Source organism: Amblyraja radiata, chromosome 25 (genome assembly GCF_010909765.2).
Source record: "Amblyraja radiata isolate CabotCenter1 chromosome 25, sAmbRad1.1.pri, whole genome shotgun sequence".
NCBI lineage: Eukaryota > Metazoa > Chordata > Chondrichthyes > Rajiformes > Rajidae > Amblyraja > Amblyraja radiata.
The window spans coordinates 36,392,277-36,407,542 of record NC_045980.1 but is presented as its reverse complement, the minus strand read 5'-3'; the positions used below and the strand labels follow the sequence as shown (position 1 = coordinate 36,407,542).

Here is a 15,266-nt window from a genome sequence, read left to right as displayed (position 1 = left end):
CAGCCCATCGAGTCCGCGCTGACCAGCGATCCCTGCACGCTAACACTATCCTACACACACTGGGGACAATTTTTACATTTACTGAGCCAATTAGCCTACAAACCTGCACGTCTTTGGAATGTGGGAGGAAAGCGGAGCACCCGGGTAAAACCCACGCGGTCACGGGGAGAACGTGCAAACTCCGTACAGACAGCACCCGTAGTCAGGATCAAACCCGGGTCTCTGGCGCTGTGAGGCAGCAGCTCTACCCGCTGCACCCTGTAGAGAGGGCACAGAGCCCTACAGCATGGAAACAGGCCCTTTGGCCCATCGTGTCAGTGCTGGCCAAGTGGCATGCTAGGATCATCCCATTTGCCTGCATTTGGCCCATATCCCTCTCAAGTCCAAACCCTTCCTACCCACTATCTGCTCAAATGTCTTCGATAGCTTCCTCTGGCAACTTATTCCAGGTGTGGACTACCCACTGAATGAAAACGTTGCCCCTCAGGTCCCTTTTAACCAGGCACGTGCCATCAGGGTAGGCAAGGTACGCAGCGCCCACCCTGACTAACATTATAAAATGGTCATTAGTTTGTATATATAAAACATATATAAAACATATATAAAACATATATAAAATGGTCATAAATAGTAAAGGCACGGGAGAATTACGCTTCCCCAAGAGATCGATCTCCAAGGGAGGCAAATTGTCCGGTGCCTTTCATCCGCAGTACATTTAAAACGTGGACGTATGTGCTACTCGCGTGTCGTCGACAATACTTTAAGCCTCTTGACCAAGACTGTCATGAAGCTGCGACAATGAATTTGAACAATTCCTGCTACAACAGTTTCTGTTGTGAGATCATTGAAAAGAATCAAAAGCCTCACCAGGGATAGAACGTCCAATGAAAGGCTTTCATCACTTGCTTTCGTTTCTATCGAGAAGGAAAGATTTACTCAGATGGAACAAAGTCCCACTGCTAATTTCTATGAGAAAGTTATGGATATTTTTGCTGCAAACAACGAGAGAAGAATGGGTTTGGTGTACAAATAATATGGGACGTACATTTCTTTGAGCTGTATGTTTGTAAATACTTTATTAAGAGATAGGACTTATTGAAGACAAATTACTTGATAAAAGTCGAGAGAATAATCTGCGCATGCGCGATTTCCAAGATTTTTAAAAGTCACTGCCTACCCTGATTAATTACGGCACATGCTTGCTCTTAACTCTCCCCGCTCTCACCTCAATCCAACGCCCTCTAGTTGTAGGATTAATGTTTATTATTGTCACGTGTACTGAGCGTTTGTTTGTGTGCGTATACGATGCAAGTGAAACTCGAGGCAGTTTTGAGGAGGTCGTGTGGGAGGGAGAGGAGTTAGGGGAGGGGCAGGAGAGGGGAGGGCATGGAGGGATGGAGGAGGGAGTGCCTCTGGTGATCTCTCTTTGGGCTAGCACAGGTCGTGTGGGCAGAACGGCCCTCGTGCTAACACTGTGTGTTTGTGCCATTAACTGCAGGGGGAAATGAATGGCCACAGGGGCCTTGTCCCCTCCAACTTCCTGGAAGAAGTGCCTGACGATGTAGAGGTCTACCTGTCCGACGCCCCGTCTAGGTTTAGCCCCGAGATACTGGCACAGGGCAAAGGCCAGCGGGCAAGTATTCCCTTCCTCTGACCCCTCACCCTCTCATCCAGCTTTGCTTCATTCCACAGCCCTCTGGGATTTCTGTTCTCTTGTCTGGTCCACATTGACAGCGGCCCACTGCTTACACATTGCCTCTCCTGGCCCATTGCTCCTCACGGTCAGTTCCTGTGTGACTTGTTGCACTCTAATCCCTGCCCCTGCTTCACAGACTTCATAGCAGGTAGAGCAGGCCCTTCGGCCCACAATGTCCGAACATGATGCCAAGTTAAACTAATCCCCTCTGCCCGCACGTAATCCGTATCCCTCCATTCCCTCCACATCCATGTCTCTGTCTAAAAGCCTCTTAGACACCACTATCGTATCTGCCTCCACCCCCACCCCTGGCAGCACGTTCCAGGCACCCACCACCCTCTGTCCTGGTGCCCACATCCTTGCCCATGAGAGCGTCGGAGAGCCATTCTCTCATCGTTGGCCTTGTACCTGTTGTCCATGGCTTTGACCAGGCCGACACCAGTGAGGTTGCGATGCCAGGCCAAAGGACAGGACATGGGTTCAAGGTGAAGGGGAAAAGATTTAATAGGAATCTTGAGGGGTAACGTTTTCACACAAAGGGTGGTGGGTGTATGGAACAAGCTGCCAGAGTAGTAGTTCAGGCTGGTACATGGATAGGACAGGTTTGAGATGGGTTTGGCTAACCAGGGCAGGTGGGACATGTTGGCCGGTGAGGGTAGAGGGGCCTGTTTCCACTCTATGACAAAAGGAGCAGGGCCGGGGACAGTGGTGAGATCTCATGTGGGGTGACGTGTCCAGCTCACCTCCAACCCCCAACCGTTCCCATCTGAATGAGTGACCATGCCCATGGGTTGCGGCCTGGAGCAGCAATGGTCCGAGACTCTCTCCCGTCCGTGCTGTGGGCCACACCGGTCAGGTCTACTCCCCATGCCCACTGACCATTCCTCTTGGCCGGTGTATAGAGGGGAGAGTCACAGATGGACAGAGGGGAGGGTCACTGATGGACGGGGGCGGGGGCGGGGGGTCAGGTGGAGGGGAATCTCCTGCAGGCAGCGGGTTTGATAAAAGACCGTGTGTACGTGGATCAGGAAGAGATTCTGCTTCTAAACTTTGCTGGGTGGAGCCGGCACTGTCACCATTGTTGTCTGGATGTAGCAAGAAGCATCGCCCTCTTCCCCGGTCACTGCTCCCCTCAGCCTGCTGCCCCGGGACTGCCCAATTCCCCCTCGATTCACCCCAAATCTCAAGTGATCAGAAGTCTATCCAGGAGGGAAATTGATCGGCCAACATTCAACAAACACAAGATCCATGAAAAGTGATGAGTGGCAAGGATTGGAGGGGGGGGGGGGGGGGGGAGTCTGTCTACCCCACGACAGAAGGGGCAGGAGTTGTAGTTTGATAGCCACAGGGAAGAAGGATCTCCTGTGGCGTTCTGTGCTGCATGCATCCTGAAATGTGTGCATTTTCCCCTGGAAGCAGTGACCACAGGTGGACATTGACCTATGTCCGGGACAGTCTGTGGCTCTTGGCCGGTTGGCCAAGACATCAGGCCAGAGGCTGCTGTGTCGAGAGGACAAACCAGGCAGTTTTGTTCATTATTGTCACGTGTGCCAAGCTACAGTGAAAAGATTTTTGTTGCATGCTCTCGTTAGTGGAAATAGATGACGCATGATTACAATCGAGCCGTCCACAGTGTACAGATACAGGATTAAGGGAATAACGTTTACTGCAAGATAAAGTCCAGTAAAGTTTAATTAAAGACAGTCCGAAGGTCTCGAAAGAAGTACTGTAGATACGATGCACTTCAACTCCCCCTCCCATTCCGAATCCGACCTTTCTGTCCTGGGCCTCCTCCATGGCCAGAGTGAGTCCCACCGCAAATTGAAGGAACAGCACCTCATATTTCGCTTGGGTAGTTTACACTCCAGCGGTATGAACATTAACTTCTCCAATTTCAGGTAGTCCCTGCTTTCTCCCTCCTTCCCCTCCCCTTCCAAGCTCTCCCACAGCCCACTGTCTCCGCCGCTTCCCGCCCCACCCCCACATCAGTCTGAAGTAGGCTCTTGACAAAAATGCTGGAGAAACTCAGCGGGTGAGGCAGCATCTATGGAGTGAAGGAATAGGTGACGTTTCGGGTCGAGACCCTTCTTCAGACCGATGACAAAAATGCTGGAGAAACTCAGCGGGTGAGGCAGCATCTATGGAGTGAAGGAATAGGTGACGTTTCGGGTCGAGACCCTTCCGGGTCTCGACCCGAAACGTCACCTATTCCTTCGGGGTTTTGACCTGAAACGTCACCTATTCCTTCGCTCCATAGATGCTGCCTCACCCGCTGAGTTTCTCCAGCATTTTTGGTCTACCCACTGTAGATGGGAAGTCAGGACAGCTCTCTTTCTTTCTTTTAAAATCTTTTTATTAGCTTTTTTTCCTACAAAAACAGAAACAAAACAAAAAGAATAATGATAAACATAAGAATGATATTGATACATAGGGATCAGGGTTACATTAATAACAGGTCTAACCTAAATTTTGAGTCCGGTGTCAAAATACATATTGAATATAGACCTCCCGGTCTCTATGTAAATATAGTTAAATGTATAAAAGAAAACATATATATATATTTAAAAAAAAGATAAAAAGAAAAATAAGGGAAAAAAAGAGAAAAAAGGAAAAAACAAAACCTCCTAAACTAGAGAAAAAAATCAAAAAAATCTGGGCAGCAAAGAATTTCAACAATTAAAGTCCCTGTTTGTCGTCAAGTCCGTTCCACCGTATAAAGGTAAAACATATTTATAACGGTTGGAGAGGGGAAAATTTATGTTGTGTGAAAATGTTGAATAAATCTTCCCCAAGTTTTATCAAATGTAACCAAGGGTTCAACAATGTCACTCCTGATATTTTCTAACTTTAAACATGATCTCGTGTCAGAATACCACTGCAGTGTGGTCGGAGAGTTAGAGTCTTTCCATTTAAATAAAATAGATCTTCCGATGGGTGGAACGGGACAAATGAATAGAATCTAACAATTGCAGTAATAGGATGAGGTTGCCTAAAACTACAGAAATAGCATAAAAAATGTATTTCCAATATTTTTCCAAAAGTGGGCAGGACCAAAACATATGGGTCAGTGAGGCCACTTCAGAATTACATCTGTCACAGGTAGGATTCATATGACCATAAAAACGAGCAAACTTATCTTTTGACATATGAACTCTGTGAACCACCTTGAATTGTATCAAGGCGGGTCTTGCACACATTGAGGAAGTATTAACTCATTGAAGAATCTTCTCCCATTTCTCTATAGATAGAGAAATTTGGAGTTCTCTTTCCCAGTCAATCTTAATTTTATGAAATATATCTATTTATTGGTGAGAGGACAGTCCAGTTGCCTGATAACAGCTGGGAAGAAACTGTCCTTGGATCTGGAGGTGTGCGTTTTCACACTTCTGTACCTCTTGTCTGATGGGAGAGGGGAGAGGAGGGAGTGACCGGGGTGATGTACTGTAAATGGGGAGTGTTGTAGAACACTGAGACCTAGGGGTTCGAGTACATGGTTTGTTGAAGGTAGTGACATGGGTGGGCAGGGTGGGGCAGCTGTTTGACGTGCTTGCCTTCAATGGCCAGGGTATTGAGTGTAGGATTTCGAATGTCATGTTACAACTGCACAAGACATTGGTACAGCTACACTTGGAGTACTGGGCACAGTTCTGGTTGTCTTGCTATAGGAAGGCTGTCATTAAACTGGAAAGGATGCAAAAAAGATTTATGTAGCTGTTAGTGGATCTGGAGGGTTTGAGTTATTGGGAGAGGATGGATAGTCTGTGCCTACATCACTGCCAACGAGAAAACGTCTCTGTTTCAACATAGACATCTCACATTTATCTGAATGATTTATCCTTCGCCATTGAACAAAACGTTGATTTAATCATAGAGCTCTCTTGTATGTCCACAACATTACCTCGTTTACAGGTTAGTGCGGGTGTCAGGGGTTATGGGGTGAAGGCAGAATGGGGTTAGGAGGGACAGCTAGATCAGCCATGATTGAATTGTGGAACTGACGTGATGGGCCGAATGGCCTAATTCTGCCCCTATCACTTCTGAACTATTAATGTCACCTGCAGACTTATGAACCGTGCCAACTACACTCATACTGTATCCAGATCAATGTAAATAAAGAGCACCGGAGCCAGCACTGATCCCACACTGTGGACACCATGGTCACAGGCCTCCACTCCACCTCCACCCTCTGTCTCCTGACTTCAAGCTGAGTTTGTCTAGACTTGGCTAACTTGTCCTGGATCTAATGATCTGACCTCTAGACCAGCCCACTATGTGGTTCCTTGTCAAAGTCTTTGCTAAAGTCCATGTAGACAATGTCTACAGCACAACTCATCTATCTTCTTGGTCATGGTCACCGATTCTAAAAGCTCAATAATATTGGTGAGACACAAAGCCAGGCTGACCCTGGGGACCAACCCGACCAGCGACCAGCTCTCTGCAGCCAAAGAGCTTCTCTTGTCTCTTTCCCAGCCCTAACCTAGGATCATTGACCTGAAACATGAGGCGTGTTTCCCTTCCCGCAGATGCAGACTGACCTGCTGAGTTTTGCCAGCTTCTTCTGTTTTTATTTCAGATTTCCAGCATCTGCATTTAAAATTTTGTTTTTCACTGAATTGATTCCAAAGTTGTTTTGGTGAGAGGAGGCAGAGCGCGGTGGTGGAAGGGTACTAGGGTCAGTGCCAGGACCCGTGATGTGTGCAGCATATATCAACGACTTTGTTGTGAATGTGGGAGGTGTGAGTTTAGCCAGTTTCTGCATTACATGAAGGTTGGTGGATAGTGGGGATGATTCATTAAAATTATATTAGGATAGAGATCAGATAAAATCTAACCTTGACATAGAAAATGAGTGCAGGAGTAGGCCATTCGGCCCTTCGAGCCAGCACCACCATTCAATATGATCATGGCTGATCATCCAAAATCAGTACCCCGTTCCTGCCTTCTCCCCATATCCCTTGATTCTGTGCAAAGTAAAGGGATTTTGGGAAGTCAATATGGGTAGGCCACTGAGGAATGTTGATAAACAAAGGGACCTTGGAATTCATGTCCATAGTTCCCTGAAATAACGACACAGGTGTGACAGGGTGGGGAAGAAGGCTGATGGCATGCTTGCCTTCATAGGTGTGGACACAGAATATAAAAGTGGAGTCATTACGTCACAACTTTACAGAATGAATGTCCATGTAGAGTTGGTGACATTGCCTGTGGTTTTAGTTGTGTATCTGATGTGTATCTCTGTGCCGACAATTGTCACTAACAAACCTCGTAAATAATCACCAACAATGTCTAACTATTGAGATCGTACATATAAAATTATGAGACTGGCGTAGAGTAGTTAGACCCCTGTTCCTATCGGCAGGGCATCTAAAACAAGGACACGAGGCACTCACTCCGTAGATTAGTCAACGTGACTTCCCTTTGTAATTCCACTCACACTGTTTAGTGCCATTATTCTTTCCCAGAGGATCTGTTTTTCCATCTTTGGTTGTAAATTCCAAGTTTCACTCCTGTAGTTATCCGGCCAATGTGGGACTAGTCCCTAGTTTTCTCTCCCTCCTTTACTGAGGAATAGGATCATACTTAATCCTCTTCCCTCACTGGGACCCCTCCACCATGCATGGAATTTATAGAGTGATAGTGTGGAAACAGGCCCTTCAGCCCAACCTGCCCATACTGGCCAACATGTCCCAGCTACACTAGTCCCACCTGCCCATGTTTGGTCCATATCCCTCCAAACCTGTCCTATCCATGTACCTGTTTCTTAAATGTTGGGATAGTCCCAGCCTCAACTACCTCCTCCGGCAGCTCGTTCCATACACCCACCACCCTCTGTGTGAAAATGTTACCCCTCAGATTCTGCAGATGCATCCACAATCTCCAGTGCCAATGAGGGTTCCCAGTTGCTGTGGGTTTATCAGCCTTTGGTCTCCCCACTCTGGCTGGGCCCTTGCTTGTCCAATGCTGCTGGGAGGAGACTGCTGATACACACGCACCCACCTCTCCCACACATGGATGGAAATATATTTCCGTCTTCAGAACCAGGTGCAATTGCTCAAAACCCAAACCTGAGTAAACCTGGACCCTGTGTCTGCATTCTCTTCAACTGTGTTGCTGCTTATTTGTGAGGTTTGTTGGTGAGAAGTGTAGAGGTGAAGGAACACAGATACACCACGAAACTAAAGCCTCAAGGCGCTGTCACCAACTCTACACACACCTTTATTGCTTGGGGCTGGAGTTGGAAAGCACCGCAGTTGTCGATCGTATTGGTCACGTTGGCAACAATTTGTCTTCACCTCACAATAAATACACGGGCTGGAGAAGGTTTGAATAAATGTTTAAAAGGATGAGGCCAAAACTAAAAGATTTAGGATAGATGTGGCCCAGGTGAGGCTTGGATAAGATATATGTGGAGGTGGGGTCTGTGTAGAGTGTGCACTATCTCCTGTCTTGTACTGATCACCGGTGTAATAGTCACGGATAAACACGGGCTGGAACGTAGGAAGCTTCAGTGCCCGAGAGTGGGGAGACAGAATGTTGTCCCAGGGTTGACTGGGGCTGATGTTGTCAAGGTGAACCTGGGTGAACAATTGGGGGAGCAGGGGATGTGGAGACTGAGCTCCAGCAGAGCGGACCAGGTCCCAGCAGGGTGTGGTCTCTGTTCCAGCAGAACTGGGTCCCAGCAGGGTGTGGTCTCTGTTCCAGCAGGGTGGGGACACTAACACTGAGTTGAATGCCGTTTACTGTGAAATGTATTTCAACATTCCCAAGAGGTTATCGCCAGATCAGAGAATGGGAACTGGACAAAGATAATTCCTCTTGCTTTGTAAGTTCATCTAAATTCTTAATTTACCCAAAAAATCAGACTGGCCGAAGCCTCTAGAGCAATTGTAAGCATTTGCCTGTGGGGAAAAAAAGCAGCTACTAAGGTGCTGTGTGTGCTGGTCGTATGTACAAAGGTAGCGGCACACTCCTGGGCTGGGGTGAACGATGACCCTGGTGTAAATACGAGGAGCAACCTTTACTAGGGTGTCACCTTTTCCATTTCGGTATCGTCATTGCAAACTTTTCTGTGTTTTTTTTTCCTTTGCTCATCATCCGGAACAGAAGAAGAGTGTTCATTTCAAATCTTAATAAACGCCTTGTAATCTCACGTAAGTGCACAACTGAAGATACCGATAGCTGGAGCTGACAGAGACGCTCTCAACTATGAAAGAAAAACATACTTCCCCAAAAGTGGTCTTGAACCAAATTACTGGAGATCCTGGCATTAACCTTTATTCGCTTGTGATTGGAGGCAACTCATCATCAAACACCTCTCATTGTCCCAAACACTAGGTTGATTTGGAGCGGTTTTTAATTTAACCTGTTCACTGCCAAGTTTCTTCTTCGCTACAGCCCATGACCCGAGGATACTCGGGAGGCACTGAACAGGTTAAAGCAGCTTTTTGAAGACTTTGGGGAACATTTTTTCTTTCTGGACTTTGTGCCTGTTTGTCCTTGTGAGGCTGAAACAAGTAGACGTTGTTGAGTTTGAGCCATCAGATGCATTAGACAAAGCTGGCCTATGGTATCTTCAGGTGTCTGCCCCTAGAGTGCTGTAACTCAGTCACCAGATAGTCTTTGTGCATTGTAGAATTGATGTGCTGCTTCTGGTTTCCTTTATCCTTTAGCGCAATCCCTTCCTCCGCTTACAGTTATACTAACGGAATCGTATGGTGCACACTAGGTCCCTGATGAACACACGCAGAGGAGAGTTGCGACTCCAACTATCCAACCCCATCATACTGGATCTGCTGTCATAGATGGGCCAAACAGCCCAGTGTGGACCAGAGATATGACTATGGCTTCAAAAAAGAAAAAGGGACTATTATCAAAAGGCAAGAAACTGCTGAGGAAGCTTGGCGGAGTGAAGTGATTCTTGTGTTCTGAATTACACTCTTCTCTTTACTTGGTGTAATATTCACCCTTTGACAGTTTTGCCTTAGAGATGCACAGCAATCCTTTCTTTCACACATCACTCAGTGTTGGAGAAAGTACACCTTGTATGTGGCATTTGTGTTCATCACAGCACTCTTCACCAAAAAGCCATTAGTCGGAACCTGTGACGTCTTGTGTTTCCTCCCTAAGTCAGTGTCCAATGTTGCCCGTCCCCCAGAAAATGACTGTGCCTGTTCATTCCACATCGTCTCAGTGACATAAAGCACTCATCGACAGAGCAAAACCCCCCTCCCCTTTGTTACAATTCATCCCACGCTAGCTTCACCATGTGCATGTTTTCCCATCACAAACGTATATTTTATATCGGTTCTTATGTCAGAAACTGGTTAAAATTGGTATATGTTCTTGACAAGTAATGGCATGCAAACTGTGCAACAACAAAAAAAGCAGGTGAACGACTCATGCTAAATAAAATGTACCTTTACTGTGTTGATGGATGGCTCCGTGCAGGGGCTTGCACTCTGTACCTGTTCCTCCCCTGATGGGTTGACTTAAGTGCAAAAAACACTCTTTTTGTGAAACAAAGGAGATTGGGCTGGCTGGGCTGTGTGTTCAGAGATGGACAACAGTGGTCTCTTACACACTACCAGCTGGAGGAAGAGTCCAACTCAACACCCAAAAACCCATTTGGTGCATAATCTTACTTTAGTACAATAGCATTTAACCAATGTTCCTCTTTTTGTACTTTGGATCATTTGTAAATTATTTTTACTGTTTCTATACATTATTTACAGATTGCCTTTTTTTTGGTAAAATGTCCTTCCAGTGAAATGAGGCTCCAGATTGTGATAGCAATCAGTGTAAAGTATTGTAAATGACTGCTGTATTCACATGCGATCCTTACTGAAGAGAAATGGGCCTTTAATATATTTGTGGTTACAGCTGTGGGTGTGTGCATGTGTAAATTCATTCATGTGTATAAAGTTTTTATAAATAAATGATTTGATCTTTTTTAGAATACCTACCTCCGTTTTGTATGTTATACCTTGCTCATTTACTGGCAACAGGATCTCCGAACAAGTAAAAAGCAACAGACACTTCCACAAGTGTTTAAGAAGGAACTGCAGATGCTGGAGAAACTCAGCGGGTGCGGCAGCATCTATGGAGCGAAGGATTTTGTGGTCGTGGAGGGAAGGGGGAATCGCTGTCTGAACAAGGGTTTCGGCTCGAAACGTTGCCTATTTCCTTCGCTCCATAGATGCTGCCGCACCCGCTGGGTTTCTCCAGCACTTTTGTCTATCCCAGACACTTCCACAAGACTTGTTTTTTACGTGTAACAAGTTATAAATGATGCTCACTGCCAGGGTTCAGCATGTGAGGCTATTGTACACTTAGCTCTTCACCTAACCTGCTTTCAATTCCTATACAAGGATATGTTTTCTGTTTAAAGCCTGTTATATACAAAAACATCAAAAAAGCCACAAAGTGCTGGAGCAACATCGTCGGAGAACAGTCACCTATCCATGTTCCCCACAGATGCTGCCTGACCCGCTGAGTTACTCCAGCACTCTGTGAAACGTCACCTATCCATGTTCTCCACAGATGCTGCCTGACCCGCTGAGTTACTCCAGCACTCTGGTAAACGTCACCTATCCATGTTCCCCACAGATGCTGCCTGACCCGCTGAGTTACTCCAGCACTCTGGTAAACGTCACCTATCCATGTTCCCCACAGAAGCTGCCTGACCCGCTGAGTTACTCCAGCACTCTGTGAATCGTCACCTATCCATGTTCTCCACAGATGCTGCCTGACCCGCTGAGTTACTCCAGCACTCTGTGTCCTTTTGTGTATTAACCAGCATCTGCTGTTCTTTGTTTCTACAGCTGGCAAAGCATTGCACAGATAGGACAAGACATCTGCAGTCTTGGGACAATTCACTGATTGCTCATGTTTCACTGCATTCATTGCTCTCACCCCAAGAAACTATTGAAGTGATGAAAGTATGTGGTTGTAGTATCGGGAAGTAGGAACCAGTTACATGGGAGGTGTGTGATTATTGCCATGTCCTTGGCATAGCAGAGATGAAATGTGGAATGCTTGGTGTGTAGTGTAGGGGTCCACAGATGTGGAGAGAATCCTCGGCAGGGTGCAACGAAACTTCGCGATTACGGGGGGGGGGTGTGGACTGACGGGGGAGCTGAGAATCATCTCTCAGAGGGAACATCGTGCTGTTTGGCTGTTTAAAAAGGTTCTCACAGAAAAACTAAACACAGATTAATAAACATTCTTGATAAATACTGCACCTACAAGTAATCCATGAATGAAAGTTTGTCCGCAGCCAGTGAACTGCACGCTATTGATCACTCATCTCCTTTCCATGAATCGAATGACTGATTGTAACGGGCATTTTAGATCAGAACCAGTTGTTTTGCGGTCAGACCATGACTAATCCTGACTTTTCTATCGCTTTAGGTGGAGGGGACAGTCTGATAGGGAGGAGCTGACTGGAGCACACACGCACAAGGAAGAACCCATGGAACTGCTGGCTGACCAGACATGTCCACACAGTGAACACAAAGGCATGCCATATTACAACCAACCTGGTGGACAGAGGATCTGCTGGAGGTGCTATCTTCTCCTTTAAAAAGAACATCGTTTTTAAATATATATATTTTTGCTACAAGTTGCTCCAGGAAAGTCCAACCCCATCGGCTCCATCTCGGACAGAGGAAGAGAAGTGATGCTGGGCCGGGTCAAAGTGCATCCTTCCCCACGTCACCCTCACAGGCAGGCTGACCCATGGGGATTGGCAGTGGTGAAAGTGGCCCAGCAAGGAGACGGAGAGGAGGAGCTGGAGGCAAGCAGTGAGCTGCCCCGTTCATCCCTGCTTTGGGGAAAGCCCAGATGGGAAGGTGCGTTCTACACATGGCCCTGCCAGGGAGAATACCTTCCAACATCGTGCATCGACCAAGTTCAGAGTATCTCCCTGGACACCACAATGGCATAACTCAGAACACGGTGTGAACCTTCCGGTCTGTCCCTGTGGTTTATAGTCCATTCCACTTCAGTAGATTAAAGGGAAATAACTAATAGCAAAAACCACAGGCAGGTTTGCAGGATCACTGGGAAAGAGCAGGGAGTGAGACAGACTAGGCACTCTTCCAAAGAGCCAGTACAGGGTTGAAGGGCCGATTGGTCTCCCTGGTGCTGTGGGACTGTGTAGCCTTTAACTGTCAGGTGTGCCGAGTCTCAGACTGGTTTGTCTCCATCTGCCAGAACCCATAGGCCGAGCCCGAGTGGCTCTGCTGAGCATCAGAACATCTCCAAACACTGAGCAAGTCTGCTGTCAGATAACTGGACTAAAGGGATAACAAGCTACTTCATGGCAGAGGCAGGGATGGTTGCTGGACCTGTGTAGGTTGTTGCAAGTATCAGTCACCTTCACCAGTGTGAAGCCTCACTTATCACCACCTGCTACCTTAACTTCTGTGATACTGCCTCTGGTTCGTGAAAGCCAAAACAATCAACATTTTGGTGTTTTGGACTTGCTTCTTACAGAACTAACAGAGAGGTCCACTTTCACCTAAGAAAGTCACTCCTGAATGGTTAATAAATATGTGAATAGTTGGCAGTGAAATAGCTGCTGTTAGTCTGTGACTTGGAGCGGAGTTGGCAGCACCATGTACTTGGAGCTGGACGGTGTGAGCCTCTGAGCTGCAGTCCTCTACAGATGATAAAAATATCTGGCCATAGTGGTCCTTGTGCCATCAGTCCCACCCCGCTGAAATCTACTCTTCACCTCGATCACCCGAGTCCACCTCAGAGGGGCAGGTGTCAAACATTAAAGTCGACGAGCAAACTTCTCGAATGTCTTGTCCCTTCTCCCTGCTTGGCCAGAGTGTGCATCCAGAATAACAATTTGTTCAGAGTTCAAATGGCAGAGAAATAGAAACATCTGGCAAAATTCCACAAGGCGGTAACGAGGTGTGATGAAGATTGAACTGTAAAGCGGCAGGCAAGAGATCAACGGCCTCTTCCCTGGCCGAGAGTGCCACACCTTTCACGTCACTGTACCCGACTCCAGAATCAGAGCCACAGCGATCCAACATCAGTCCCGTCAGCTCTGCAATGGGGCCACTGGCCGGCAACGTCTCCAGTCACCAACCTGAAGAACAAATTCGGGATTTCCAGATAAATGATGAAACTTCATTTCCATTTAGCCTTTCAAGGCATCAAAGCACTTTAGAACCAACCAACAGGTTCGCTGTTAAAGGAGACTTATAGCAGCAATTGGGTCAGCGAGAGGTCTTCAAATGAAGGGGAAGGCCAGTGAACTGGTGCTGGCTGAGCAGTAACAATTGACCCGGATGTTAAAAAAAAGACCCCAGACATTCTTTGAATAATATTATGTGATCACAATTCATGAACTGTCAAGAGACTTCATTCTGAAGATTTAACTGGCATTGGCCCCTCCGTTACACACCATCATGGCCCAATCCTACACATGGGGCTTGAAACTGCAGCTGAGTTACTACCACCACTAACCTGAAATAAAACAACCACCTCCTCCACCCAATGGATCAGTGCATTAAAAATATGTCCTTCATCCTCAGAATTTTACCGATAAGCTTCTGGTTGTGTGTCATTTCATCTCTCCTTACCATTCCTACAGAGATCAGCCATGATAGAACGGCGGAGTAGACTCAATGGGCCGAATGGTCTAATCGACTCCTAGAAGATGAACTTGATCTCTCTATCCTGTCTCCTCCACTGTCACGGTGAGGTCAAACACAAGCTAGAGGAACAGCACCTCATATTCCATAGTCTGTATCCTACAATGGTGTGAGCACAGTGTGTTTCATTTTCAGGTACCCCACAACCTGTGTTCCCTTTCTCACTTCCACACATCCACCCAGGGTCTCTCTCTCCCCCCGTTCATCTTTTCCATCCCTTCGCCATGCTGCCCTTCATACCTAAACCCAACACACCCCCCCCGCTCCACCACCTGTTTAGTTTAGAGATACAGCATGGAGACAGGTCCTTTGGCCCACACTCACCTCTACACAAGTTCTATTCTACACACTAGAGAACATTTACAGAAGCCAATTAATCTACAAACCTTCGTGCCCTTACAATGTGGGAGGAAGTCAGAGCATCCAGAGAAAACCCACATGGTCACAGGGAGAAAGTATAAACTCCATACAGACAGCACCCGTAATCAGGATGGAACCCAGGTCTCTGGCAATGCAAGGTAGCAACTCTACCGCTGCGCCATTGTGATGCCCTCTCGTTTCTTTGTCTCTACCCTCCCCCTCCCCCCGTGTGACTCCATCTTCTCACCTACCCCCTCCCAGTCGGGTTTTACCCACCACCCAAGAGCACACCTTACCCCTCCATCTCACCTCTACACTCACTGTCCTGACGCAGAGTCTTGACATAAAAACATCAGCAGCTCCCTCCCTCCCTTCCACAGATGCTGCCTGACCTGCTGTGTTCTTCCAGTTTGTTCTTTGCTCTAGATTCCATCCACAGCCTCTCTTCACCATTAACGAGGCAAGGCTTTGGAACTAGAGTCATCTCGGATGAAGCTGTGTTTCTGATTTAGAACCAGCTGCCTGGTTTCGAGGCAAGG

At 47.0% G+C, this 15,266-nt stretch overlaps 1 protein-coding gene across 1 annotated transcript in view; it reads left to right on the top strand.

The window, feature by feature from the left end:
• stx2 (syntaxin 2) overlaps nt 1–1,654 on the top strand; it is a 33,575-nt gene extending 31,921 nt beyond the window's left edge. The window contains exon 6 of the mRNA XM_033043075.1: nt 1,499–1,654. Coding sequence (XP_032898966.1) covers nt 1,499–1,654 — 156 coding nt within the window. The remainder of the gene's footprint in view (nt 1–1,498) is intronic.
• The last annotated feature ends 13,612 nt before the right edge of the window (nt 1,655–15,266 follow it).